Source organism: Calypte anna, chromosome 12 (assembly GCF_003957555.1).
Source record: "Calypte anna isolate BGI_N300 chromosome 12, bCalAnn1_v1.p, whole genome shotgun sequence".
Classification (NCBI taxonomy): domain Eukaryota; kingdom Metazoa; phylum Chordata; class Aves; order Apodiformes; family Trochilidae; genus Calypte; species Calypte anna.
Window position 1 is genome coordinate 16,951,852 of NC_044258.1, and position 25,817 is coordinate 16,977,668.

At 39.3% G+C, this 25,817-nt stretch overlaps 1 protein-coding gene across 1 annotated transcript in view; it reads right to left on the bottom strand.

Moving 5' to 3' along the window:
* The window catches only part of MDFIC2 (MyoD family inhibitor domain containing 2), a 43,116-nt gene extending 17,585 nt beyond the window's left edge, over window positions 1-25,531 (bottom strand). The window contains exons 1-2 of the mRNA XM_030458553.1: window positions 25,444-25,531; window positions 1,101-1,139 (exon numbers count right to left, since the gene is read on the bottom strand). Coding sequence (XP_030314413.1) covers window positions 1,101-1,139; window positions 25,444-25,531 — 127 coding nt within the window. The remainder of the gene's footprint in view (window positions 1-1,100; window positions 1,140-25,443) is intronic.
* Between the last annotated feature and the right edge of the window lie 286 nt (window positions 25,532-25,817).

Below are 25,817 nucleotides of genomic sequence, written 5' to 3' on the forward strand. Positions count from 1 at the left end.
ATTGTTACTGGGCCAACTGATGGTCCTGGTGAGAGCTGCTGAAGGCCACTGCCAAAATTAGAGATGTTTCTCTGGTTGGCTCCAGCTGGGACTCTCCAACTAAAGGTCATAATCAGAAGAAAGGGAAGCTGGAGAGGGACGTTTTTCCCAGGGTATGTAGTGATGGGATGAGTGGAAGCAGTTTCAAGATAAAGGAGGGTGGATTTACTCTGGATATTAAGAAGAAACTCTTTGCTTTAAGACACTGACCCAGGTTGTGCAGGGAAACTGTAGCTGCTCCATCCCTGGAAGTGTTCAAGGCCAGGTTGGATGAAGTTTTCAGGAACCTGGTCTAGTAGGAAGTGTCCCTTCCCACCAGATGATCTATATTAAAGGAAATGATCCTTAAGATCCCCTCCAATCCAAATCATCCTGGGACTCTATGAAGTAATGAGAGCAGATAAGAGTTATCCACTTCTGCTGTGTCTGTGAAACAGATAAATTGGTTCATCTCCCCCTCCTAAAGGCTTTTGATTGGTCTGAGAACCCTCATTCAGGAAACCATCCTCAGCTGGGAAGGGAGGAGGCAGTGGGACTTCCTACTTCTTCAGGAGATAAATAAAGGTAAGAGGAAGAAAGAAACATCCTGTTCTTGGTAGGCGGTTGAGTTGAGTGTTAGTTGGGGGGTTGCCTGCTCCTAGAATAATCCTCTGAGATCCTGCAAATTGAGAGAAGTAGGTTTTGTGTGGCTCACAGGATGACTTTTTTTTGGTTTGTTTTTCAATTTTCATAAGGAAATAGTTGTGAGGTTAAGAGATTGTTATCTTGATACTCAAAAGCCTGTGGGCTTAGACCCCTGCTCAGCATTCCTATCCTTGTTCTGTTATTTTCAATAAGCCATGATGTGCTTCTTCAAGCCATTAGTACAAATAAGAATCTCATTTTAAACATGGTCTGAAACAAGTGGTGAGTCAGTATTAAGGCAAAAAACATTGTTCACATCTCTCACGGAATCAGATTAATTGAACTGATTTTGTTGTATGAAAAGGCCTCTTCAGTAGCTGCAAAGATGTGGTACCATGTAGTGTGGGGAGAAGGAGCTGAGAGGGTGGGGGACTTACCTGAGTCTCCAAGGGGTTGTAGGATGGGGTTGTCCAGTTCTGGAAAAAAAGAATGAGAGAGGAAGGCTTCACTAAGCAGGAAAAGCTCCTCAACTGGCAAGGTGGATTTATTATCCTACCAGGCACCAGTGTCTGGTAAACTGCTCAACCCTGTGTAGTTATCACAGGGAAGGGTAAAGTCAGCCAACGAGAGCTGGAAACTTAACTCCCTAATGGGCTTTACAAACATGGAAAAAATAACTTTTAATAGAAACTGGGAGATGCCTCTTCCCCTTAAGCATCCAGTGTCCTCTGGCCTCCCAGTGATATGGATTTTTTTCCCCTAGGAGACACCATTCTCATATAGTCAACACAACTTGGATCACCCAGAAACTACCCAAGGATCCTGACTCACACAGTGTTCACCTCTGAGCTTCTGAGTGAGTAACCATTATGGGTTTTATTGACTTTTTTTTTTTGGTGGCTCATGTCTGAGTTGTCTTTGCTTGCTTGATCAGTGAAATGTCTCTGCATTGATCCATAAGGGATCACCCCGGTGCCCATTAAAGCTGATGGGAATGTTTGGCTTCAGGGTGTAGTCTATCAGGTGTTGTATCTGCTTCCTATGTCAAATCGTGAAAATCTTCATTAGGCAAAATCTTCATTAAAATAATTGCAGCTGAGAAAAACCCTGGTAATGAACCTGAATACAGACCTCATGGCTGTGTGCTTCATCATATCTCATTCCTACCAATGGTACACATGAAGATGCTGTTGGTTAAAGATAACAGCTGTAATACATGCAGACTGGTTTTGTGAACCATGGTTTCAGAGAATGGTTGGGCTTTTAAGTTTAGCTCACCTATCTTTTTCTGTACCAGCATAGCAAAGCTTCCTACACTTTCAGATATATTAGGGCTTTGCAGTGTGTTTCACCATTAGGGTATGTGAGTATCTTAATATCAGTAATTATAGTAAAGCAGGAGACTTCATGATGTTTGCTGTGTTATGGATTTCTCTGTAGCTTCTTGGGGCAGGCATGGGTCTTACCTAAATGACTGGAAGCTTGTGATCCCACTGGATGGTGGGTGGTTGTATTGATGAGGGGTAACTCAAAGAAATAATGTTCTGTAATGGTTTTGGGAAATTTAGATCTGGATGCAAGCTGTGAAAAATACGAGCCTGCCTTGTAAATCTGAAGTTGTGCTTGTAAGAGTTGCTTATAAAATGAGGAAAATATGAACTGGAAATAATTTTAAGACAAGAGAGGGGGGGCATGGTCCTATTTCCAGGCTCAAGCATAGCTGGATTCTCAAGAGGACAGCAACAAAACTCCTCATGGCGTGGGGACAAGTGTGCCTGTCCCTTCTACAAATATGTTTAAGCCAAGCTTTATGTTACCTTTGAGAATCACTAAAACAAACCCCCCAAAACCCTAACCAAACATATGTCTTTTTCCTTGCATTTTTTTTAAGCCCTGATTCTCTGGAGAAGCAGGATTTGTTTACATCTTTGCATAAAAAAAAAATGAGAATGCTTAAGGTTGTATCTCTGCTAACCTCTTTCTAAGTGGTTTCAAGAAGCTTACTTAAAGAGGTTTGTTTTGTTTTGGTTTTTTCACCTGCCACAGCATGAGACAGGTCTTAGTTAATGTCTAGCTTGCCCAGAACACCACTGAACATTAGTTTAGGGCAGGAAATTTAAGGCCTGATAGTAAGATAACAAGAGCATAGAGCAATAGTTTGCAATTGTGCTGCACCTGAATTAAACAGGAATTGCTTGAAGTTTCCTTTTCCTGATGACACCAGAAAGACAGGGAAATCTACCAATGTCAGCTGTCCATTGGAGGGTATACTGCTTGAATCCTGGCTGTCCCATAGTGAATTCTTGCACCAACCATTCAATTCTTGTGTGCCTAAAATAATCCCCTCCAAAGCAAGGGTATGAATAGTTCCTAATCAAATATGACTAGGCCCTGAAGTCATGTCTATAAATTAATATACATATTTAACTCACTCATAAATGGCTCTGTAAATGCAATTTTCAGTGTCTTGTGGTTGTCTTGTTCAGCTTTGGAGTCTTCAAGTTTCATGCAGCAAACTTCTCCAGCTCTCACAGCTTATGGTCACTAGTTAGCTACAGCAGGAGGGTCAAACTTTGGAAACTGTAGTTTCTTTCCAGCCTGTAGGCTTCCTCCCCCTCCAAGTCTGTTTTCTACTCTTGCCAGTACCCTGCCTTCTGTTTAATGGCATTAGTAATACCAAATAAAGCTAAAGATGCTCGTTATAACAACTAAGTTGTTTCCTTTTTAATCGGAGCGCACGCTTATGCCAGGTTTGGCATGAAGAATCTGTGTGTGTGTCTGGTTTAGGATCAGAAGCTGATCATTTGTTAGAAGAGTAGTGTATTCCATATCATTTTGCTTTCAGTAGTACAATTTACTGGGAGGTTGGTAGGGGTATTAGTAATCTAATTTTTGCTTGGTTGGCAGTGGTGGAAGTATAAAGAATGGGAAATAAAAGGCCATTGCTGGGTGTGCTGAATTGTAGTTTGATAGCAGCAGTTGTCTTGTAGTTAAGTGGCCATCCAAACCTTTCTTGGGGTGGCAATATATTAAAAGAAAATCTTTAGAAAAATATATCAGTTCTCAAAGAGTAAAGAAAGATGCAGCAATTACTGAGACCCAGGTTGGCGGTCTGATTCTGATTATCCTTTTGCCTGGAGAGTTGGGCTTTCTAATTGTAAGGTTAAGGAATCTTTTTTATCTCTCTCTTGCCTCATAATCCTGTGCTAGACAGTATTGTTTTCTGTGCCTTTTGTCTTCTGGGGAAGGAGACAATCTCTGGCTCATGTGAACATCTTGTTAAAGTCTGTTGAGGATTAGGGGGTGTGACAGAATTCTTGCTGAGCCTTTTTATTGGGGATTTTTATGCCTGTTTTTCTGGGAGGTCTTTGACATGTCTTATGTAGCAATCATTTCACTCTTTCTTTGTTGTCTCAAATGTTGAGGCTGTATTCTTCTCATCTGTTCCTGTTTATATTCCATCCTAGCTGGTCATAACAGTTTAGATTGAAACTATCATCACGCCTCATGCTTCTGAATTGCAGGAGTGTTGCTAACTGCTCCAGGACAATTGCCAATTTCAGCTTTATTTTCAAGCATCTGAAGCTTTAGTATGGTTGTTTGGGATGAAATACTGTTAAAAGAGGTTCCAGATGAAAAATAATAATCTAGGAGTTGCCCATTTGAAGCATTCATGAGTAGGTAAAGGTGTTTAAAAACTCTCCTGCTATAATGAAGTAGGTTCCCCCTTAGGGTGGTGGTGGCCATCAGCTGTAGAAGGTGTGATAGGTGTTCAGTCTGGTCTAAACTCCTACAATAATGAACAGAAGAGACAAGATCGACCTACTGGCAAGTCATCCTGTCTTGCCAGAAGAGTATAAGCTGGGAAAATATTCCCGTCTGAGAAACTTGTTCTGGCCCTGTTCTCACCCAATCCCTCTGCAGTTGGCTACAGACAAATATAGAGAATTACCCAGACCAGAAATCAAGCTTTTAGGTGACTAATATTAACTAGTACAACGACTATGACTGGCTGATGACATGAAAGACCTTTGCTTTTTCACAAGAAATTTGTAAAACTTCAGTAATTTCACATTCCAGTTTTGGAAAGCCCTGGGTTGGTCACTGTTTAAGCTAAATCACAAGTTGCAGATTACTGCATTTTTGATTAAATCAATACTTCTGTATCTTGAGTGACTATCTTAAGACACGTGGACTTCTCATAACTTTTTTTTTTAGATGAGATGGTAAGAACATTATTGCTGATTTCCCATAGTGCTTATTTTTGACCCTGTGTAAGCTCAGGTACCACCTGGGGAGATCTCAAATTCAACGTTAAGCAACAAGCCAGGGATTTGTGGTCTTACTGCTAATGAAGGTATCAAAGGCAGGTTTCAGAGACATTCACTGGGGAAAAACCAGCTACATCACTCTCTCCTTTGAGAAAACTGGGGTAAAAATTGTGTTTTCATGAAATCATTACCAGAACTGAGTGACTAATGTGCACAAGATGTTGCTCCATTTTAATCTAGTTAAACTTATTTATTTCCCTGAACTGTATTGTATCTTCACAGAGGAAGAAGCTGCCTGATTAGAAGCTTCTTTTGATCTAATAAATACCTTTCTAAAAGTCTTTTCCCTCTCCCTATAAAAAATTTGCCCCATGTAACACAGCATTTTCCCCTGGCTTTGCTTGCAGCTTAATTTTAAGTGTTCTGAAGCCGTACATAATATTGTTCCATATCACACTTAACCACAAAACCCACTCTTCCAGATATGACCTCAGTTTATTTTATATCTTGCATCTTTTCTTAAAGTATTTTTTCCCTAGTATGATAAGCAATGATATGGCACTGATGTTTATCAGAATTGTTTCACACTATACTTATTTCTATTCCTGTCTTTTGGATCAAGCACAATACAGCTGCAGATTAATGCCACCTTTTAAAATAGGCTTCATGTGTTTGTTTTCCTACCACATTCACTCCATCCACTAACTTGTTATATGGATTATATTTAACAGGAATCTGGTGGGACTATCAAAGGGCATTTCTTTTCCATTGAAATAACAATTAAGATAGCACGCACGTTAATAGAGTAATCAAATAAACCTGACAAATAACAAACTTTTTTAAAGCTGCAGAGGCATGCTAACAAATCTATTTGATCAATATATGGGATGTGAAAAAAAGGAGACAAGATTGACTGATGAATAAAATGGAACTGACATAAATAGGCTGACAGCCAGTCGCAAGTCTCTTTAGGGCAAATGCAATTAACTTAGAATAATAGACTCAAATTTGATGGTTAGAAATGCATTTTTATTAACAATCACAGCCTGAATCATTATGCACTCTTATGAATAAAATTCTAGTTGTACTGGAAGTCTGTGTATACATGTATGCATGTACATACAAAAAAGCCTTGTTGAAGGAGAGCTTTATTTTTGTGACAGAAGAACTGAGATTTAAGATATAAAGCATACACAAGTGTAACTCTAAATATTCAAATCAGAGATATAAAAATCGCAGATGTGGTGTGCTCGTATTAATGATAAAGGCAATAAGCATGAGTCCCAGGACTGCTTGTTCTTTAGGGATGTGAAATTGCAATCAGGGATTTACAGATTTCATTCCGAGGCAGGGAAGTCATTACTAGAAACATAAGCTCATTCTCTTTACTTTAATAGCTATTTTAAATCATTCATTTAGAAAATACATTAACTATTTATTGTATAGGCAGGACATTTCTATTGGCATTCCATTTTCATGGGTTTTATAATCCTTTTTAACAAATTATTTTATTAAAAGAAGATTAGAATTAGCAAAAGGATCCTACCAATTTTTGAAAATGCTACTCTTGAAGAAGGATATTTCCCATTATTACCAGGTATGCAGAATTAAAACTTTAAAGGGAGGGAAGATATTCAATTGCTAATGTGCCCTTTTTCTTTTGACCTTCATTGCAGAGGCTGATTGCTATTTGTAAATTACTTTTAAAATTGTTAATCTTATTTAATTTCTGAATAAATATGTAGTCTTCTCTTTTTCCCAAAAAAAAAATCCTTGGGATTTAGATAGGAGAAGAGCTGCCTGTAAGATATATTATGGAGCAGACCTCTTTTACACCACTTGATGCAGAGAAACTCTACATAGTATTAGCAAAGAATAACATGACCATGAACCCATGATACTTGCAAAGCTAGATGGCTACATACCTTGAGGAAAAGGTGTAATTTAAGGAAGGCAAACTGCTCTGGGAATGATTTAAACCCAGTGTTTTCCAGCTTGGTGTCCTTGGTGGACCACTGGATGCTCTGGGAAAGGAGAGCAGGAGAACCTGATGCTCTGTGGCTGCCTATAGCATGAAGAAGTTGGTGTAAAAGATCATTGTCATTCTCAGTTTCAGGATCCAAGAAGCAGCCACACTTTTTTTTTTCTCCACTTTGAAGGTGGTTTAATCCTCCCTGTTTCTCAGAAGTGAGAACTTTTGTGTCTGGTAGGACAGATACCCAAGGGAAACGTTGGGAATGGAGACAGCGTGTGGCTGGGGAACAGATTTTCCTGGTAAACACCTGGTGCCTGGGGGATTTATAGGCTGCCATTTTGGTTTTCTGCCTCTAATTAGCCTTGAGGTCATTGCCATGGGGGAAAAAACTTCTTGGGAACTCAGAAGAGTGCTGGAGACTTTCCAGGTGTGTTTTTTTCCCCTCATAATCTGTTCTATCTACTCAGGGCAGCTCACCACATTCCTTGAGCTGGCTTCTTTCTAGCTGGTATTGCCTATTCTTAGAGATAAGATGGATGGATCACATGTTGTAGCATCACCAGACCTGGTGTGTGCCTAAAAAAAGGGAATAATAGTTAAGTCTGGCATTCTTGTTTTACTTTGACACAGAGATTGTTGCAAACTGCTTGGAGACTTCGAGTGCCAAAGGTTTCTCCCAGAACTGCAGCTGGTGTAGAGAGAATTTGAGTATGCAAATTTACATTACCTATTTCTCCTTGCCATGTCTGTAAATGTGTCACTGGAGACCCATGGAAGAAAAGTTACTTCTTGAATGTGATGCCAGAAAAAGAGTATGGGCTGTTTTATAACCACGGTTACTTAATATTTGAAATGTGAAACAGGTCTTAAAATAGCTTGTATGAAAGTTTTAGTAGGTTAACAGCCTAAGGAAGAAAAGAGCAGGTGATTTGTTGGTTTAAGCAAGGGCATCTTCTTTGTATTCAATGCACAGAGAGTATAAAGGGCTGGGGGCTCAGTTCTTCCATCGTGTTTTAGGGTAGTGAAATAGTGGTGAACTCCACACAATGTTTCCTGAAGTGTGGTCCTATAAGACAAAGGAGCCTGAGGCCCTGCATGGTGATGGACTAATTCTCTGCTGATGTAATCATCCAACCAGAACCAAAATGACTCACTCCATCCATAAATATCCTGGGGCCTGCTTCTGATCCCATTTAAATTTGCTCAAACCAACCTCATCTCATTTGCTTGAATGGGCTTACTCCTGAGTTAGAATGATACATGTAAGAGAAAATCCAGGCCCTTCAAAATGAAATCATAATTAGTTTCTCTTAATAGCTGCTCTATTAAAAAAAAAAAAAGATCTTTGAAAAAAATATATTAGAAAGCAAAAGATGCTTTTAAGTGCAGTAGGTTTTTCTTACTCTAGCAATGGTAGGCTGGCTGGTAATGTATCATGCTTACAATATGTTTCCATTGGCATTTAAGTTCTATATTTTAATATTCCCTTTTCAAAAATTATTTAATTAAAAGAATTTTGGAACTAACAAAATGTAACAAATGTAAAATACTTATCCTGAAAACGATGTTTCTATCCAGCTCTTTGTTCTTTTTTTATTCTACTCCACGTTTAACCTGTTCAAGTTCAAAACCAATTTCTCCATTTCATGCTCCAAAAATACTACAAGATTCCATTTTCCCTCAGTTTGCCCTTTTCCTCACTTTTTATCTTTTACAAATATGGCTTGGCCAAGATGTTCTTGATGAAAAAGTATAAAAACAAAAACCTTTTGCTTTACTTTCTGTTCACCTCATCCTCAAGCAGCTGCCAAGCAATCTGTGGTAGCTGTTCTGCTACCTGAGAAGTGTTCATATATAGAAACACTGGGCCAGCCTCTGTTGTCACAGCACAGAAAGCCAAAAAGTAGATTACATGAGAACATATTTCTTCCCATGAAGATTTCTGCAGCTTTGTGAAATCTTCAGATAAGCTGGTTTGAGTGTTAGAAAAGAATAGTGTTGGAACGAAGAATCTGGGCTATATATTTATAATATAAAAATAGTCTCTAATGTTTATAGGTTTAATTAAACAGGGCTAGACTGGCATATTTGAATATTTCTCCTTCCCCCAGTGCTGTGGAGTTGTGCCAAGAGCTGGTGCTCCATGTCAGGTGTGTGCTGTTTCCTCCTATTAGCATGGCTGGAAATCCACAAAAATAGTGAATTGCTTACAAAAGTATTATTTGTAATGGGAAGGGTCACATTTTGTCCTCTTGTGTGTTTTTTTTTAAAAATCCAATTGCTCTTAAAGACATCAAGGCAATTCCTATTTCATTTAGGACCTGCATTGACTAAGGTTTGATGGGTATTTTAGTTGCAATAGGCAGTGCCAGTGATGATAGAACAAGGGATTGATTCAGCTTCAGGTTTTATGATGGAGCTAATAAAGTTCTCTGGTTCCCAGAAAACATCTTGCAGGCCTTATATTGCAGGGCAAAATTCTGGTTAAGACTCAGCTGGTGGTTATTGTCCAGTAAATGTTCAACAGATTCTAGTAATAAGTAAGTAGAAAGTTAACTGCAGTGCCTGGGGATTTCTGCTATGGTCTGAAATGTGTCAAACTAGATTTCAGTAGAGGTAAAGATGAAATGTTCCTATCCCTGAAAACAGGAGTAGCTGAATTGTGGCAATTTTACAAATGAGGTGTACACATTTTTTTTATTTTTATTTTTTAAGACCACAAAGGCATTCTTGGAATAGCCACATACAAAACTTTAGAGAGTTAAATGGACAGTAAAAAGCATATTTTTTCTCTCCAGTTTTAGTCTCAGTTATCCTCTATACTTAAAAATCCTTGCTTCATTTTCTTCTGTCAGTGAGGGGGAGGAGGGCACTGGTTCACTTACAAGGTGGTTTTCCATCTGTGTGTAGTGTATCTGAAGTCTTTTAGGTTCAGTTTGAATTCTTCCTATAAGAACACTTATGTAATTTTACTGAAACTTCAGATGTTCTCCCAGGAGAAGGGGACTTGTGAGGGTTGCCATCATGCTTCTCTTCAGATCACCTCTCCCAAAATATTAAGGAAGGAAAATGACAAAATTGCACCAAAATGGGAAAAAACTCCTCTATTCAACGCTGAATTCTTGGGAAACGAAGCAGAACTGTTACTACCTTGGAATTCAGAGAGTTTTGTGAACAGGTTTGTCCAACACAATCATTCTGTCTATCTGGACCTCACAGAACCATTGTCAGTCATTTTTCCTTCGGAGGGATTTGTTCTGAGCCAGGGGGGGGTTGGTCTCTTTTCCCAGGCAACTCTCAGTAAGACAAGAGGGCAGGGTCTTAAATTGTGCCGGGGGAAGTTCAGATTGGCTATTAGAATTTTTTCACAGAAAGGGTGATCAGACATTGGAACGGGCTGCCTGGGGAGGTGGTGGACTCTTCGTCCCTGGAGACATTTAAAAAGCCACTCGATATGGCACTCAGTGCCATGGTCTAGTGACTGTGGCGGTAGTTGATCAAGGGTTGGACTCAATGATCTCTGAGGTCCCTTCCAACCCAGCCTATTCTATGATTCTATGATTCTATGATTCTATGATTCTATTCTTTGCAGTCAAACCCCACTGCAAATCACCAGAGGCTCTGCCTTTAAAGCAAGGTGCTGCTCCCTGGAAGCCAAAGGCAGTTTTGCCATCTTTGGAACAAGCCCTTTATTTGCAACTTAAAGCAAGTAGCTCAAAATGATGAAGAATGATTATTTAAAATAGCAATGATGTAATATCAGTGTCAATTCCATTATTTTAACAGATGTAAATTTGCTCTGCTCTTGAACTCTGAATTTTAATGGCAATACTAAAGAGATACTATTAAGACTACTTAAAAGAACTATCTGTAAAAAGTGTCTCCAGTAAGGGGGGAAAAACTTTAAATTGCTTTTTTATTCAGTCTGCACAATTATTTATTTGAACCGTTTTGTATTTTACCAATTAATATGTATTAGAAGCTGAAGAGATCACACAATAATTCCAATAGTCAGTGGATATGTGAGAGCTTTCACCATGTAGACAAACCAAATCTGCAATCTGCAAAATGTTGTGGTTTTGGAGTAAAAGTTGAGTTGGTTTAAAATCTAAGCTCTAGTCTTGCAGTCCAGAGATCATAAAATTAAATGTAAGATTGGAATGAGCATCATACAACCTAGACAATAATTTGTAGAAATATAATGCCACTTGTGTTTTTATTCTTTCGTTTTGTGTTTTTTTGTTGCGTTTTTTTTGTCTTTTTTTTTTGGTTTTGTTTGGTTTGGGGGTTTTTTTGTTTGGTTGATTTTGGTTTTTTTTTTTTGGGGGGGGGGGAAGAACTGGAAGAGTAATAAAACAAATAGCAGAAAATGAGATGGAGAATTAGGGGAAGTCAGTACTAATTCTGTACCAACGTTTTTATTCAGGCTCAGCCTTTCTGTCAGTAAAATCAATGGCAGCCCTGTGCAAGCTTGTGAGCTTCTAATTTTGGGTGCTATAATTATTGCTTTTTGTTTCTTGAAAAAGTGCAGAGCTTTTTTGCTTTTTTTCATTCAGAAGTGCTGGGCACTGGCACCTGCAGTCAAGGGTCTTGGCTACTCAGGAAGCTGAATATTTAGAATATTACATATATATATATAATATATATAATGTCTCTAATTTAACAATGGCTCTAAATGCCTCAATTTCAGAAGTGGTGGCATAGGGAAAGATGAAACAAGCCTGAAAAACTGTGATCTGAATTGTTCTGAAGTTTAAAAACACTCTGGGATCAGTTTTCATTTGGTTCACTCTGGAGTGTGTTCCTAATGTCCAAATCTGAGAATTAATTTCACACTTCCTAAGTAATTGCTTCACCTCCACTCTTATTAATCACTTTCTCAGGGTAAATAGGCTGTTGCAGTGGTAATAGCTGGAAAAGATTTGAGACTCTCAAATTACCTGCAGAAATTTGTGATTTTTTTTTTTTTTCCTTTTTTATTTGATTAGGAAAAAATAAAGTGGCTGTGTGGAGCTCGACACTACAAATCATTTGACCTAGCAATTGTTTCTTCTAAGTATTTATGAGTACAGCCTGACAAAACGTTCTTGGAAGTGTGCAGTTTTGATCCAAGAAGAAAAGTCTCTTTCCATTAGCTTTTATTTCCTCTTCTTGCTGCAGACAAACTCAGGATATTACAAAGGGCAAAGCCATGAAACTTGCACAACTTTCCCTTGGGGGAGAAAAGCAGACTTCTTCATCTTAAAATGATAGCCTTTGTTGTGCAAAAATCCATGTAAACTCAGATTGAGACATCACTGGGTCTAAATACAATCTCTATGGGCAAAGAGCTTTTCTACTACCAGTAGGAGCAGCACACCATGTCTAACAATTTTTGCTGTTATCTCTCAATATAGCACTTTTTTTCTATATCATACAACAAAGGATGCTGGCCAGCTGCTCAAAACTCTTGTCCTTGGCCACCTGAGTTTTGACAGGGTGCTCCTTGCAGCTGCTTTGTAGCACAAATGACCAAAGAAACCATAGCTCAGCCTGCATAAAGTTTTAAAGCAGAGGTAAATGCAGATTTGGAAGAGATCCCCTGCCAAAATTCAAACTCTGTTTTACCAGTCTGCTTGTAACTTCGTGGTACAGTCCACACAGTGCTCTTGAGAATAATAAATATACAATCCCACAGTCCATTACCATGCAGTGTTGGAAAAATTTTCCATTAACAAAGCACAGTGCACACAGGTAAAAAATATAAATGCTTCTCATTAGAGTGGGGGAAATGGAAAATATGTATTATATTTAAGCCAAGTTTTGGGCTCTTGTGCAAAGTTTGAGAGGAGGAAAAATGTATTTCTCCAGGTGGTCTCTCCAGTGGAGGGAAGGATAGGGTTTCTTGGCTACACTAGCAATTAGAAACAGAGCAAGATTGGATCCAAGATGTGGCCTCTAATCTAGGCCAAGGAATTCCTCATCTTCTATCAGAAGCAGATTCAGCAACTCATCTAAGCACAAGCCTCACTTCAAGCACAAGGTCAATTCTAGTGACTTTGATCTTGAAATCTTGGTCAAAAGAACAGGATCTGATAATTATTTTTTGCCAGTGTTGCACAGGTTGTTTCAGTCTGTACAGCAACCCATGGAGTCCTGTGCTCTGATTTTCTTCATCAATAATAAAGAATTTTTATGTGAGAAAGAGATGAGTGTGGGTCAAAAGTATGGGGAGGTTAAACCCTTGAGGAAAATAATACAAGAGTGTGATGAATAGATGCATTGCAGAGCCACAATATGAAAAGTAAACAGGCCAAACCACTCCAACTTTTGTGCTTAGAAAATATTTTCTTTCCATTTTATAGGAATGCTTGGGACTGAAATAAGCATTGAAAAATACTGTTGTTGGAAAATGGAAGAGTAATAGTTGCTTGATTCATTTCCATGAGCATCTTATGATCTGTAGACCTTGGTTATTGACCTTCTAGACCTGCCTGAGCATGGAGAAGCAGATGTTCAGTTTATGTACTGGGTCTGAAAGGGAGCTTGGGAGTTTTTAGACTCTGAATGAAAGAAGAGATAGAAGCAGACCAAAGCCCATTTGTTCTTGTGAGCAGATAAACTGTTCTTACCCCCTTTTTCATTCCTTGGGTTGAAATATTGAAGCCCATAATATTTTTAGGGAAGAAACTATTTGGTATAGTTTTCTAGAATTATGTACAGTTTTTCTTGGATAAATGCAAGAATGCAGAGGCTTCCTCAGAGGTTTCCTACCATTCTTTAGGATAACTCAGACAGAACCTGGTGTAGCTTTCTGGGATCCTTTTAACTCACCATTAATGCGGTGTTTTGGGGGTAAAAGCAATAGCTTGGAATGGGAGGTCTGTTAAGTTTCTGCTCACATAAATTGTGTGCAAAACACCTGGGGCCCTTAAAGGGCTGTTTTGGGGGAATAGTTCCCCTGGCAGTGCAGGACCATGTGTTTCTGCCACCCCCTATGCTCCATGCAGCTGCCTGGGGTATCACATAACCCCCTCAGTGGAAATCACCCCAGATTCCTGTGCTTCCAGAGGGGCCCCCAAAACTGTAAATAGCAAGAGGCAAGAAAGGTCCTTGAGACACATCACTTGCTGGGGGAGGATAAAGGCTTGAGCCAAGTGCCCAAGGTTTGTCCTCAATGCATGAGACCTGACATGTGACCACATGGTGCCTGAGGCATCTGGTTTGTCCCACATCATGGGACACAGTTACATGTTTTTCCCAATATTTTAGAGCCTGGATTGTGCTGATGTGGCCAAGAAGTCACTGTGGTTTGTTTGGTAGCTGAGGAAGTCCTGCAGGTGTGAGGCCAGAATCCTTGTGGGATGCTGAGAAGAACTGGAGGACCTAAATCCTTTTGTTGACATCACCAGTAGCAGCTGTCCTAGCACCAGTGGTAAGCCCAGATCTTCATCCTGACCCATCCTGAACCACTGTTGGTGGCTTCATGCTGGGCAGTGCCATTCAAGAAGTTCAAAGACCAAAATTGGCAAATGGTTTTGACTTGGGCTGTGCAGCTTTGAAGAGAATTTACCCTGGGAGTGCTGGGCAGCAATGAGAATGCTGGGAGGAGGAAATCTTGTATCTCTAAGATCTGTCCTTCATACCAAAGAGAATTCTTCTCTGGACATCCCACATTCAGGTGGACAGGGGATGGGTGGAATGCACCTGAGAGCTGCAGAACCTTTCCTCTGCTCCTCTAAGTTTCTCACAAGAGGACCTGGCCAGGTATGAGACAGCAGATAAATTAAATTGTGCCTTTCTAGCTCCAGATGAAAACACCTTCTCTTGTGAATCAAGAAGAAGGAGGGGTGTTGGTGTTGGGGGAGGATGGGAGCCAAGGGCTGGTTAGGTTAGATGCTGACCCAAAAGGGACTCTCTAGACATCTGATGCTTTCCCAAAATGGATGAGAATGTATCATTATAGATCATCCATTCACTGCTCAGTTACTTGGCAAGACTCTGTTTTATGAAAAAAGTATGTTCACAGATTAAAGAAAAAAAAGCCATGACATTTTACATATAAAACTGTTTTATTTTCTGTGAAATTTAACTGTAACGGTCTTAATGGCTTATGTAAAGTGAAATATTGGGTTTTCCTCTTTCTTTCTCTTTTAGCCCTGGTCTCACACAGGTATATTAATGATTATTTGTCAAAGTCACACTGTTTGCTTACAAGGTACGAAGGCTTTTTAGACACTATAATGACAGCTTTTGATTCACTTGATAATATTTAGAATAAGCCATAAAAGCCAATCTCTGAACGAACAGACCACTTTTATTGGCTTTTAGTGCTATTACTGCTATCATAAGTGGTAAATTGGCCTAATGCAAGTAATACTGCTGTGTCATACTGTAAAAACCACTGCTTAGTTTTATATTTTATTTATTTTTCATGAAAAGATTTGAAGGTATGGAGACTGTACTATCCTTCTGCAACTCTTGGTAGTTCCCTCCCAGCAAGAACTGGGGAAGCTTCCAGTGCTGTTTGGACTTCCTTTGCTTAGCAATCACTGTCTCTGCTGGGATGGGGCTAATCATAAAGCTGGGACCAAGTTGTGAGCCAGGGAAAATCTGAGTTCTGGGTGTCCATCTGTGGAATGAGCTCTCAGAGAAGTGTAGGTGAAGCCAGCTTGTGTGTATTTACATAAAGTCACAAAGCCTTTCTTAATAATTTCTTCACAATAAGAATATTATTCATAACATCTATCTTGCTGCTTGGTTCAGCTGTCATTTACCTGCATAAACTACATGGGCTGTGCCAAAAATAGTCACCCCAAAGCTGCTGACTTGGGGGTCATTCTGGTAGGTTCATCAGGGTGTCTGCAGAGTCTGTCTCTGGGTTCCTGTGCAATGTAAAAGCAGGCAGCTTGGGAGAGGATATTTCCAGGTAGAAGGGACAAGAAGTGCAGCCCAAAGTTACTATAAGCTCAGGGTGTTCTGATAGAAATAAATACTAAATTTTTATTACCCAGAGTGAAACTCATAGATTATATATTCATTTAAATCATAAATACACTAGGAATAAAAAAATAAATCACTGTTTAGCTGAAAGCTAACTGACATATTTCAACTACTTCATGCTAGATTTTTGTGGTGTTTTATAATAGCAGCAATATTTTAAAATAGTGATCATTTAAACTATCTGAAGAAGATTACAAATTTGGTTGCAGCTTTGTAAGTGAAAAGGCTTTGATTTACTTTTGTGTTTCCATTCTTTTATCTTCCACTTCACCCAAGGATTTTCACACTTGACTCTTTTCCATCAGGACTGCTGACTGAACATGATGCCAGTTTAGGACCAGCAGTCAATGTAGGTGACACATCTACAGGACAGCCTTGGAAGGCATTAAACCCAAGCTTGGTCTGAGTTAAAATCAGAACTGGTTTACATTTTCCAGTGTGGATTGCCCAGCATATCAGGCTTCTGTTAACCAATGAGAGGAGCTGTGGTTTAGTTTAATACTGGACTGTGTTGGTATTCAATGAGGGTGCAGAGGTAGTGCAGCTCACAAGGTGGAAAGCTGAAAGAACAGCATCTGATAGATGTTCCATAGAGCAGTCCTATAAAATTGTAATTATCTAAGGATGTGCTCTGCTTTCCTACAGCTCATCTCAGCTTAGAAATAAGTTCTTGGTAGTAAAAGTGAGTGTCATGCAGAGGGCCAGCCTGAAGCGTGGGTTAACAGAGTGAAGTTAATTTCCAAGACCCTTTTTCTGGCTGTCAGAAAGCCTGGGAAGGCCAGAGATAGGAAACACCAGGCTGAATTTAGCTTTAGTGTTACATAATAAGAACATCAAGGTTGGGGTTGCTTTATCTGGGAACCAAAAGTGAGGCAGCAAAGATGATAAACGATTCTTGTTTGGGAGTAAAAAAAAAGCAGAATGTGTTTGAAGTTTAGCTAAAACTTGAATATTCCAAAGCCAAATATAACTTCATCCTGGGATATTATGCTGCCATTAAAAAATTAGTTTAATGATAGAGAAAAGCCTAATTGAGTCATAATCACTAACTTAACGCATGCCTGAAATAATTATTTACTTTCAATGTGCTGTGGGAACAGGAAGAATCCTATTCCAACTTTAATTTTGGCATCCAACTGTTTGTGGATATGTGATAGCACTTTGGCACATGTGTCAGTTGCCATGGACATGGAACAAAACAGACAATTTGGTGTTAAAAGGGTTTAACCCTTTAAACCAGCTGCCTTTCCAAAGGCCACACAGAAAACTCTCCACTGTAAATCCCATGTCTGACTTTGCTTCTGTAGGAAGATATTGATTTGACCTGGAGTTTACTCTCAAGAACTCAGGTGATATTATTTACCCCAAATTAACACCTCTGAAATTACAGGTGCAATGCCATAGCCAAGCATTTGTTGCAATAGCATTTTCTTTCTTTGGAAACTGCTTGTAGACATTTCAGTAGGAGCCTGATTTGTCAGTAATGGGATCCCAGATGTCTCAACACTCTCGTGGCAATGTTTGTGGGGTTTCTAGAGCACAACAGTGAGTAGTTCATCTCCTTCTCTGTCTCTGGAGCCTGCTGACATATTCAGGCAGAAATTTTTCTTCCTGCATATATTTCTGTACTGTGTATATTCATTTATGTGAGAGAAGAAAACATTATCATGTTTAACTGCTGCAATCATAAGCACATTAAGTAGACAGATAATAAACAATCCATCTGAATTTATGATTAAGTTAATTGTGTCTGTGTCTTTCTAATGTGTTTATTCAGATTAAAGACTGAAATTAGAATGAGACTATAATCAGGAGACCTTAAGAGACTGTTTGACTCCTTTTAAAATACAAATTAATTTAGTTTAAGGGGACAGCAGACATCTCTATCAAATAAATACTGCTCAGGAGGATGTGCTCTAATCCCTTCCCACCTGTGTGAGTGAGAGCAGATGATGGATTGGGAAGGGCTCAAATCCCACCTTGCCCTCCGGAATGCTGAGACCACTGTCAAAGACTTTCCACTTTTTACTGGATAGCTAAATGGGAATTGAGCCACAATCCTGCCTTTCATCCTCTTTTTCTGGAGCAATGAGTTTTAAGTAGTCCATCAGACACACACTTGGGAATCTCCAAGCCATGGTAAAGAGTAGAAGGGGTGAATCTGGGTCCATTCACACAATCTTGTGCTCTCAGCTCAGATCTGAAGTCCTAAAACTAGGTGCTAATTACTCAGCTGTTCTGATAAGGGATTTATATTCAATATTTTACTAGTGGACGTTTGGCTCAGTCACTTTTAATGTGTCTTTCTGTTCTAAATACTTCTTAAAAAAAATAGATGGAAAAAGAATTCCTTTGGACTCCATCAACAATTAATATCTAAAATAATTCCACTTTGGGTCTTTTTCTAAACTACTCCTGTAATATACTTTCTAAGCAATAGACATCCAGAATGCCCAGGATTCAACCCAGATTTAGCACTTTGAGTACTAAGGAGCAGTTCTCTTTTGGAGAGTATTGTAAATATTCATTGAGTAGAGGGAAGATCTTCTTTTTTTCTTTTATAGTCTAGTTATCTTTAAATGTTTCATTGAACCCCTCCAATACAAAGGATTTTGTTGCACCCCTGTGTGACTGGCAGTCTGGGTCCATGTATCAGTGTGTAATCTTGCAGGCCTAAAAAACAGCTCTGAAAACTGGCACTGAACTGCTTACATCCATGATTACCTTGCCTTCAAGCATCTATCAAGGAAACAAAAGTTCTATAAATGAAATGCTTGTCAATAGGTTTAAGATGTCTGTTTTTCATAGCTTTGAAACATCTAATACCCAACAAGGTTCAAAGGTCTTGCTGTCTTCCCTTACTTCCGCTTACTGTACTCAGCGCTGGTGAGGCCACACCTCGAGTACTGTGTCCAGTTCTGGGCCCCTCAGTTTAAGAAGGATGTAGAGGTCCTGGAGCAGGTCCAAAGGAGGGCAACCAGGCTGGTGAAGGGACTCGAGCACAGGCCCTATGAGGAGAGGCTGAGGGAGCTGGGGCTGTTCAGCCTGAAGAAGAGGAGGCTCAGGGGAGACCTCATTGCTGTCTACAACTACCTGAAAGGAGGCTGTAGCAAGGTGGGAACTGGACTCTTTTCACAGACGACCTTCAACAAGACAAGAGGACACAGTCTTAAGTTGTGCCAGGGGAGGTTTAGGTTAGATATTAGAATTTCTTCACGGAGAGGGTGATTAGGCTATGGAATGGACTGCCCAGTGAGGTGGTAGATTCTCCGTCCCTGGAGACATTTAAAAAAAGACTGGATGTGGCACTCAGTGCCATGGTCTAGCAACTGCTCCGGTGGGTCAAGGGTTGGACTAGATGATCTCTGAGGTCCCTTCCAACCCGGCTAATTCTATGATTCTATGATTCCTCCAGAAGAAACTGGCAATAACCCTTCAGACATTTGCATTACTCCAGATTAGCAGGAATACATATAGGGTTTTTTTTCAGTTTTCAGAAATGTGGGGTAAAGTAAACTGAAGTTAACTTGGGCTCTGCTTCCATCTTGAAGAGAAACAACCAGTTTGTGAAAGTGATATATGGGCTGGTATCTAATGCCAGTGACAATAGGGAGCAGATACATGATCAAACACTAGAAAATATGAAGCTTTAAAAATATTTATCACTTTTATTGGCACTGAATTGTCTTCATCCCCCAAGATACCTATTCTAGTGAGTTCAGGAGACTAACATGGCATGTGACCCTTACCCTGTATGAATTGATATGCTAAAAATGAGACACGTTGCTTCATTTCTCCTGCATCCCTGATGCCCTAAGATGCTTATAGGTGTCTGTCTTAAACATACTTAAACATACTGTGACAAATCTTGCAAAGCAGTGGAGCTCTGCTGGTTTGTTGGGATTACTCCTCACTTTGGCCCTAACCCTTAGCTCAAGGTTTTCTGTGCACCAATTTGCTATCTGATGTAGGAAGTGTTATGGAGGCCCTTGGAAATGTGAATTCTGCTTTAACTTGAATGTTGCTGGGAAAATCAACAACTCGTGAGTGTCTATTGTTCAATTCTAGTGAAAAAACTGAGGGCAAAATTCTGAATATTTTGCCCCAATTTAGCAAAGAATAGAATTGGTCTAGAGAACTTCCAGGGCTGAATGAAACAACAGCTTCAGGCTTTCTCCAGCACAGGTGGTTGAATGAAAGAGATTTTTCCTTTGTGGAATAAATTCACTTAAGGCAGTCAAATCTAAATTTCCCATATATTTTTACAGTCAATATCCAGCATAGGAGTGTGACTTTAAACTTAACCCTATCTCCTAGAGAAATATCTCTTTCTTTGCTGTACAGTTATTCCACTTCTGTAGCAGTATCCAAAGTTTTACATCTCCAAGGAGTCTCCAGTTCAAAGATCAAGGACCACTCAGTTTATAAAACTATAATTAGGAGTGGTGAGCTGGGACCATTGGAGATTTCATATACTCCCTGTCCATTGGAAGAGAGTCTTTAAATCTGCTATTTTACAACTTAAAGAAAAGGTTGTCTTGATTAATTCATTTGGTCATAGTCCTGAAGCTGACAGGGCATCTTCCAGGAATTTGAGCCCCCTGGGATTCTTGTCATCAGTTTTTAAATGTGGGTTGTAATTTATTTTTTTTTATATGGTTCTTATCTGGAAGCAGTCTGCTTGGATTACAGCATTCATTTTATAAATGTTTGGCATTTTCTGTTGCATGAAGCAAAGAGGTATTTCTTTGCTATCAGTCTTCTATAAAGCTTTTCAATCCAATGACAATTCAGGCTGGAAGAAGAGAGTGAAAAAAGCTTCTGGACTCAAGTCAGCAAAATTCAGGAAACAAGTGGCCAAGCCTGTGTGTAAAATTGCATTCATTGACTTCTGATTTTTTAGAAAGAAATCCTAAAAGTGTCATTTAGGATTCATAAATCCTAAATTTAGGATTCATAAATCTCATCATAAATGTTGAGATGCAAGTCAGGTCGGAATGCTCTTCTGAGAATAATCACAGAAGAAGTAAAAACCTGGTTTTAAGCAGGTGAAAAGCTGGAAGTTTGGGCAATTCCCTGAGTGTCTCCAAGGACAACTTTCTGCAAAACCAGACTCATGGTGTTATGTCCTTCCTGCTCCATTACTACTTGTAAAAATCTCTTAAGGCCCCTGGGAGAGGAGTGTGCTGGGGAAAAAGTCATTTGGATGCTGCAGTATGGGATGGGTTTGCTATTGCCCCCAGGAATATAGCCCTGGGACCAGGGTGTGGGGTGTTTCTGTGAGGTACAGTTAGAAATAACCTGTATACTGGATTTCTGGGATGTACCACTAAGAAATGTGGGACAATCTCACCCAATGGGATTACCTCGGGAAGAAGGTAGTATTTGAATAATGTGAATAATGTCACTACAGCCAGGTCTATGATAGGAGTAAATCTCCCTTTTCATATGAACTGTAGCCCTTGGAGAGGTGAAACATAATCCCAGACAGAGGCTCTATTTACCACTTAAGCCCTGTTTTATGGTTTAAGTGCTGACCTTGTACTGACCCTCAGTACAGGGCTGAATTTCACCCTACAGTGCAAATCTGCTGTCTGGAGCAGCTGATTAAAGAAGCTGGGGCTAGACTTTTATTATTTGCAAGACAATGAAAACAGACTTGTTTTAGACAAAAATGTTTCTGATTCATGAGAATTTTAGTGCAGAAAGGGGTTCTTATGGTGCAAGTCTTGAGATTAGCATTTTGGTTGTATTTTTGGCAAGAGAGCAAGGAAACCTTTCCATTAACTTTTCACTGGAAGTCAGATGTGGAGGGCATTTGTGTACACAGCTGGGGAGCATAAAACAGGAGGGCTTTGTGTGAAAATATCTTCAAAATGAAATTTCATTTCTGCACAACTTGGATCTGTGTCCTTGGGCTGCTGGGGCCAGTTTTGGATGAAACCATAGGAGGGCAGCATTTGCCCCTCACACCTTTTGCCTAGAATTTGAGATGGATGGAGAAATCATGAGCAGACCACTGTGCAAAATCAGTGTCACCTTTTACAGCTTTATATCAGCCAGATAAGCTCCTGCCTGCTCCCATGTGTCCATATGGCTCTAATCATGGAGTGATACCAAGAGATTAAATGTTTGTAAGGATTTAATCTAAACTGCTAAGCTGCAGTTAAATCACCACCATGGTGGAAAGAGCCTTCATCCACAAGGAAGAGGCTCATGGAGCATCCCTGAGTCAGCCCTTGGGGATGTTACTCACCCCTGGGATGCTGCATTTCTAGAGATGTCTTGTTTAATTCCCAGACTTCAGGACCCTATAACTGTTTGATTAGGAGCCCCCAAAGGCTGCTTGGGGTGTGATGGTTTGCTTGTTGCATGTCTGGTGGGTGCATGACAAGTGGGGACACAGAGGACATTTCTTTAGTGTTACCTTCAAGTTCCATTGGTTGTTCTTTAGTTCTCCATGAATACTCATGTTTTCTCATGTTCACTGCATCCAGAATTGAGTGCTAAGTGTCTTAGGAGGGAGGCAGATGTTTTAGGACTTTCTTAAAGTTTAACAAATACAGAGCATGCATTTACCAGTCTGCTTCTCAGTTTACATTTCTATTTTTTCATATTTCTTCCATCAGCTAGGAGCTACAGAAGAGCTCAGTCCCTCCATCAATAAAAAAGCTTTGTAGGATGAGCAACAAATAAAATGAGGAAGCAAATATGCCAATGTCCATTTCAATAACACAGTCTAGGGCTGTGATTGTGTAGCTGTTTCTCTCCAACAATCTGCTGGCTTGTGCAGCATTTTTTTTTTCCATGTCATCTTTAATTCCCATCAGTCTTTTGCTGCATTTGTGACAGGGGCCTGAGAGCCCAGCACTGGCTGTGAGTGGCTTACTGAGAGGTAGAGGCATGAGTAAGACCATTGATGCTCTTCCTGCTGTTATGATCAGAAACCACCCTATACACACAGCCTTATATTTTTCTATAGTAATTTTCACAAGGTTGGTTTGCTTACTGTGTTGCTTTGTGGAAGAAGTTTTCCCTCAGAAGGAGTCTTTGATTTCTGCTTTTTGAGGTGAGACAGAAAAAAGATTTCTTTTTCCAGAACAAGCAGAAGATAAACGACTGCAAGTAAGATTAAACCCCCCCCTGCCTCCTTTCCTGGTTAAACAGCTTCTAATGTTGAAAGTCAACAAAAAACTAATAGTTACCTTTATTTTGATTTTGACCTACTGCAGGACCAGTCCATGCATTTACAAAGCATTAGGAAAACAATAAAGTCTAGGAAAGATGCTTAAGCCACTGCCTACTCTATATTTTTTGTTTATTTCTGATACTATGTGGTTCATGATTTCTTCTTTTAGAAGGAACAAATAATCAATACCAAACCATGAATAAAAATAACTTTTCTTTAAAACTGGATGCTAAAAGAACATACAGTCTTCTTATTGTGCCTGAGGGAAACAGTACAAGTCTGTTCCCCACAATTCATTGTTTATTGGAATGCCTGAAATCTATACGTGAGGTATTTTTAAAACATTTAAACATTTAAGCTTCTGCTCCAGACAATTTGCTTCACCATATTCTAAAAACCCACCATGTATCACAGCAGTGCTTAAAGCAAAAAAGAAACAACAAACCAGTCACAACATTTTAAAGAAGCAAGAATATAAGATAAAGTAATACCCATTTTCTTATCACAAAGAAAATAGCCTTTTCTTCTGAGATATTTCATCTGTTTCTTGGCTCAGTTTCTGTACAAGACCATCAAGGCCCAATTCTGATCTGTGGCACTTGATAGAGAGGAGGTGCTACTAGAACAATGGCCATTGCTGGAGGAGATTGGCTTCTCCAAATAGAAAACACTAAAAAATTAACTAATGACCTGGAAACTCTGGGTGGTGTCTCTCCTTGTGAAATGGAGATATAAAACATTGTGGAGAAACATCACTAAAGTGAAATGACCTCAGGAATGTGCAGGTGGGAGGGATGCCACCCAGCTCCTGGAGTAGGTCTGGACTAGAGGATAAATAACTGTATGGGACTCCAAGGACCTTATCCTCCTCAAAGATATAGACCAGCTGAAGTCTCCTTTATAAAAATGTACCTTTAACACCCCTTTTGTAAGGCTGCAGACCTCCTGTGCTCTGTTCTGATGCAATTTATCTTTAATTCAGTAAAGTGTTTGCTGTTTCCAAGCTGGATTTTTCTTTCCAAGCTACAACGCTTGTAGGATCAGACCCAGCTCTCTCAGCTCCATCACTCCATCCATCTTTGGGCTTCTCAAACTGCAAATCTTCTGCTTACAGATTTTTTACTCAAGCCATATCACACCTTGCAAGCAGAGGGTTTTGGGTGTCCAGCCAAGAGAATCCTGGTGTTGGCCAGGCAGCTGTGCTCCAGCCACTGATTTTTTTCTCATTCTGCAGTACTGCATAAACACTGAGGACTGCAAGGCAGAGCCTTTAATTTAGGCCTGCATTATTGCAGCTCCTTTTGCAGCCAAAGAATCTCACGTACCATTAACTACAGGACCTTGGAAGAGTGATGCATGTTTTGCAGATGACAAAACAGTAGCTATAAATGAGCCTTTTCCTCAATACCCTAAGTTAATGGTTTACTTGTTGAGTGTTCCCAAAATACTTTCCTTAGGATTAAAATATATCTGTTCTGATTAAGAAACATAATTTTCTTCTAACCATAGATATTTAATTTAATATCACTTCTGCCTTGAAAGTCTCTGCTTTGAGACTCTATTTAAATATTCATGTTGTTCTTGTGTGTGAATAAAATACAATAAAGTAACTATTCTCTGACCAATAAGCATACATGAAGACATAATAAGCTCTGTGTTATCTTGGCAAATCAACTTTTTCAGCAAAAAATACATCCCAAGGACCTTCTCTCTTTACCTGTACAGGCCTATGTGATAAAACCTTTACCATAATTTGTCTTTACTAGAATTTAGTTTGTGAAATGCCACAAATTCTTAACACCTGCCATTTTTCAGCCTTTGAAACTGGATGGGTCTCCTATACTTGTTTTGCATAACTTCTCTGGTTCTCTATTTCCCAAACTGCTCCCAGCTGATGCTTCTTTATCCTCATGCAACACGCTGCCAACTCCAAAGGGTTGACCTTTACTGCTTGAGAAAACCAAACAAATATTCATCCAATTCACTTGCAGCTTGATTTAGTACGAACTTTTCATCAGAATTAGGATGGCCCCTACTTCTAAATGGCTTGTACTGTCAAAATTGGCTTGTAATGTCAAAACATCCTCAAGAATGCAAAGATATCAGAAAAAAATGAGCTTTCAAGGCAATTTAAAATTTGGTAAGCTAGGCCTTTTTGTACAGTAACCAAATATACATGCCCATTTCATAGTAGTCAAGCTATGGAAGTGTGTGGTAGAAATTTCCGGCCACATTTAAGCCTGTGTTCTTAAGAATATTAAGAACAATAATAATAATAATAATAATATTCTTAAGAATATTTATTAAATGAGACATATATTGGAATGCAAACCAGCAGCAAATAACTCAGAAATGTAACTTACCTTTCCTCAGCCAAGAAATATTTTGCTTGTCATGTTCAAAACTTTCTGCTGGTTTGATTTTTACCTTGTCTGTCTCGGCTTCTGACATCTGTGGGGGGAGAAAAGAAGTTTGGGATGTCAAGTTCTTTTAGAGAAAGTTTCTGCCATAGAAATACAGTCTCTGTTTAGGTTCCTGCTATAATAAATAGTGATTACTTACACAGACACTTTTTCCTGAGGATTATTGATACTAGTAATACCTCGGTCGTGAAATTTATGTTCTGTTCCTAAATGCCTTATCAATATTGCATAGTTGCTGTTTGTAGATAGATTCTTTTGTAATGTAACTATAAACTACATTATGAAATGAATGAGTGATAGCTCTTAGCATGCTG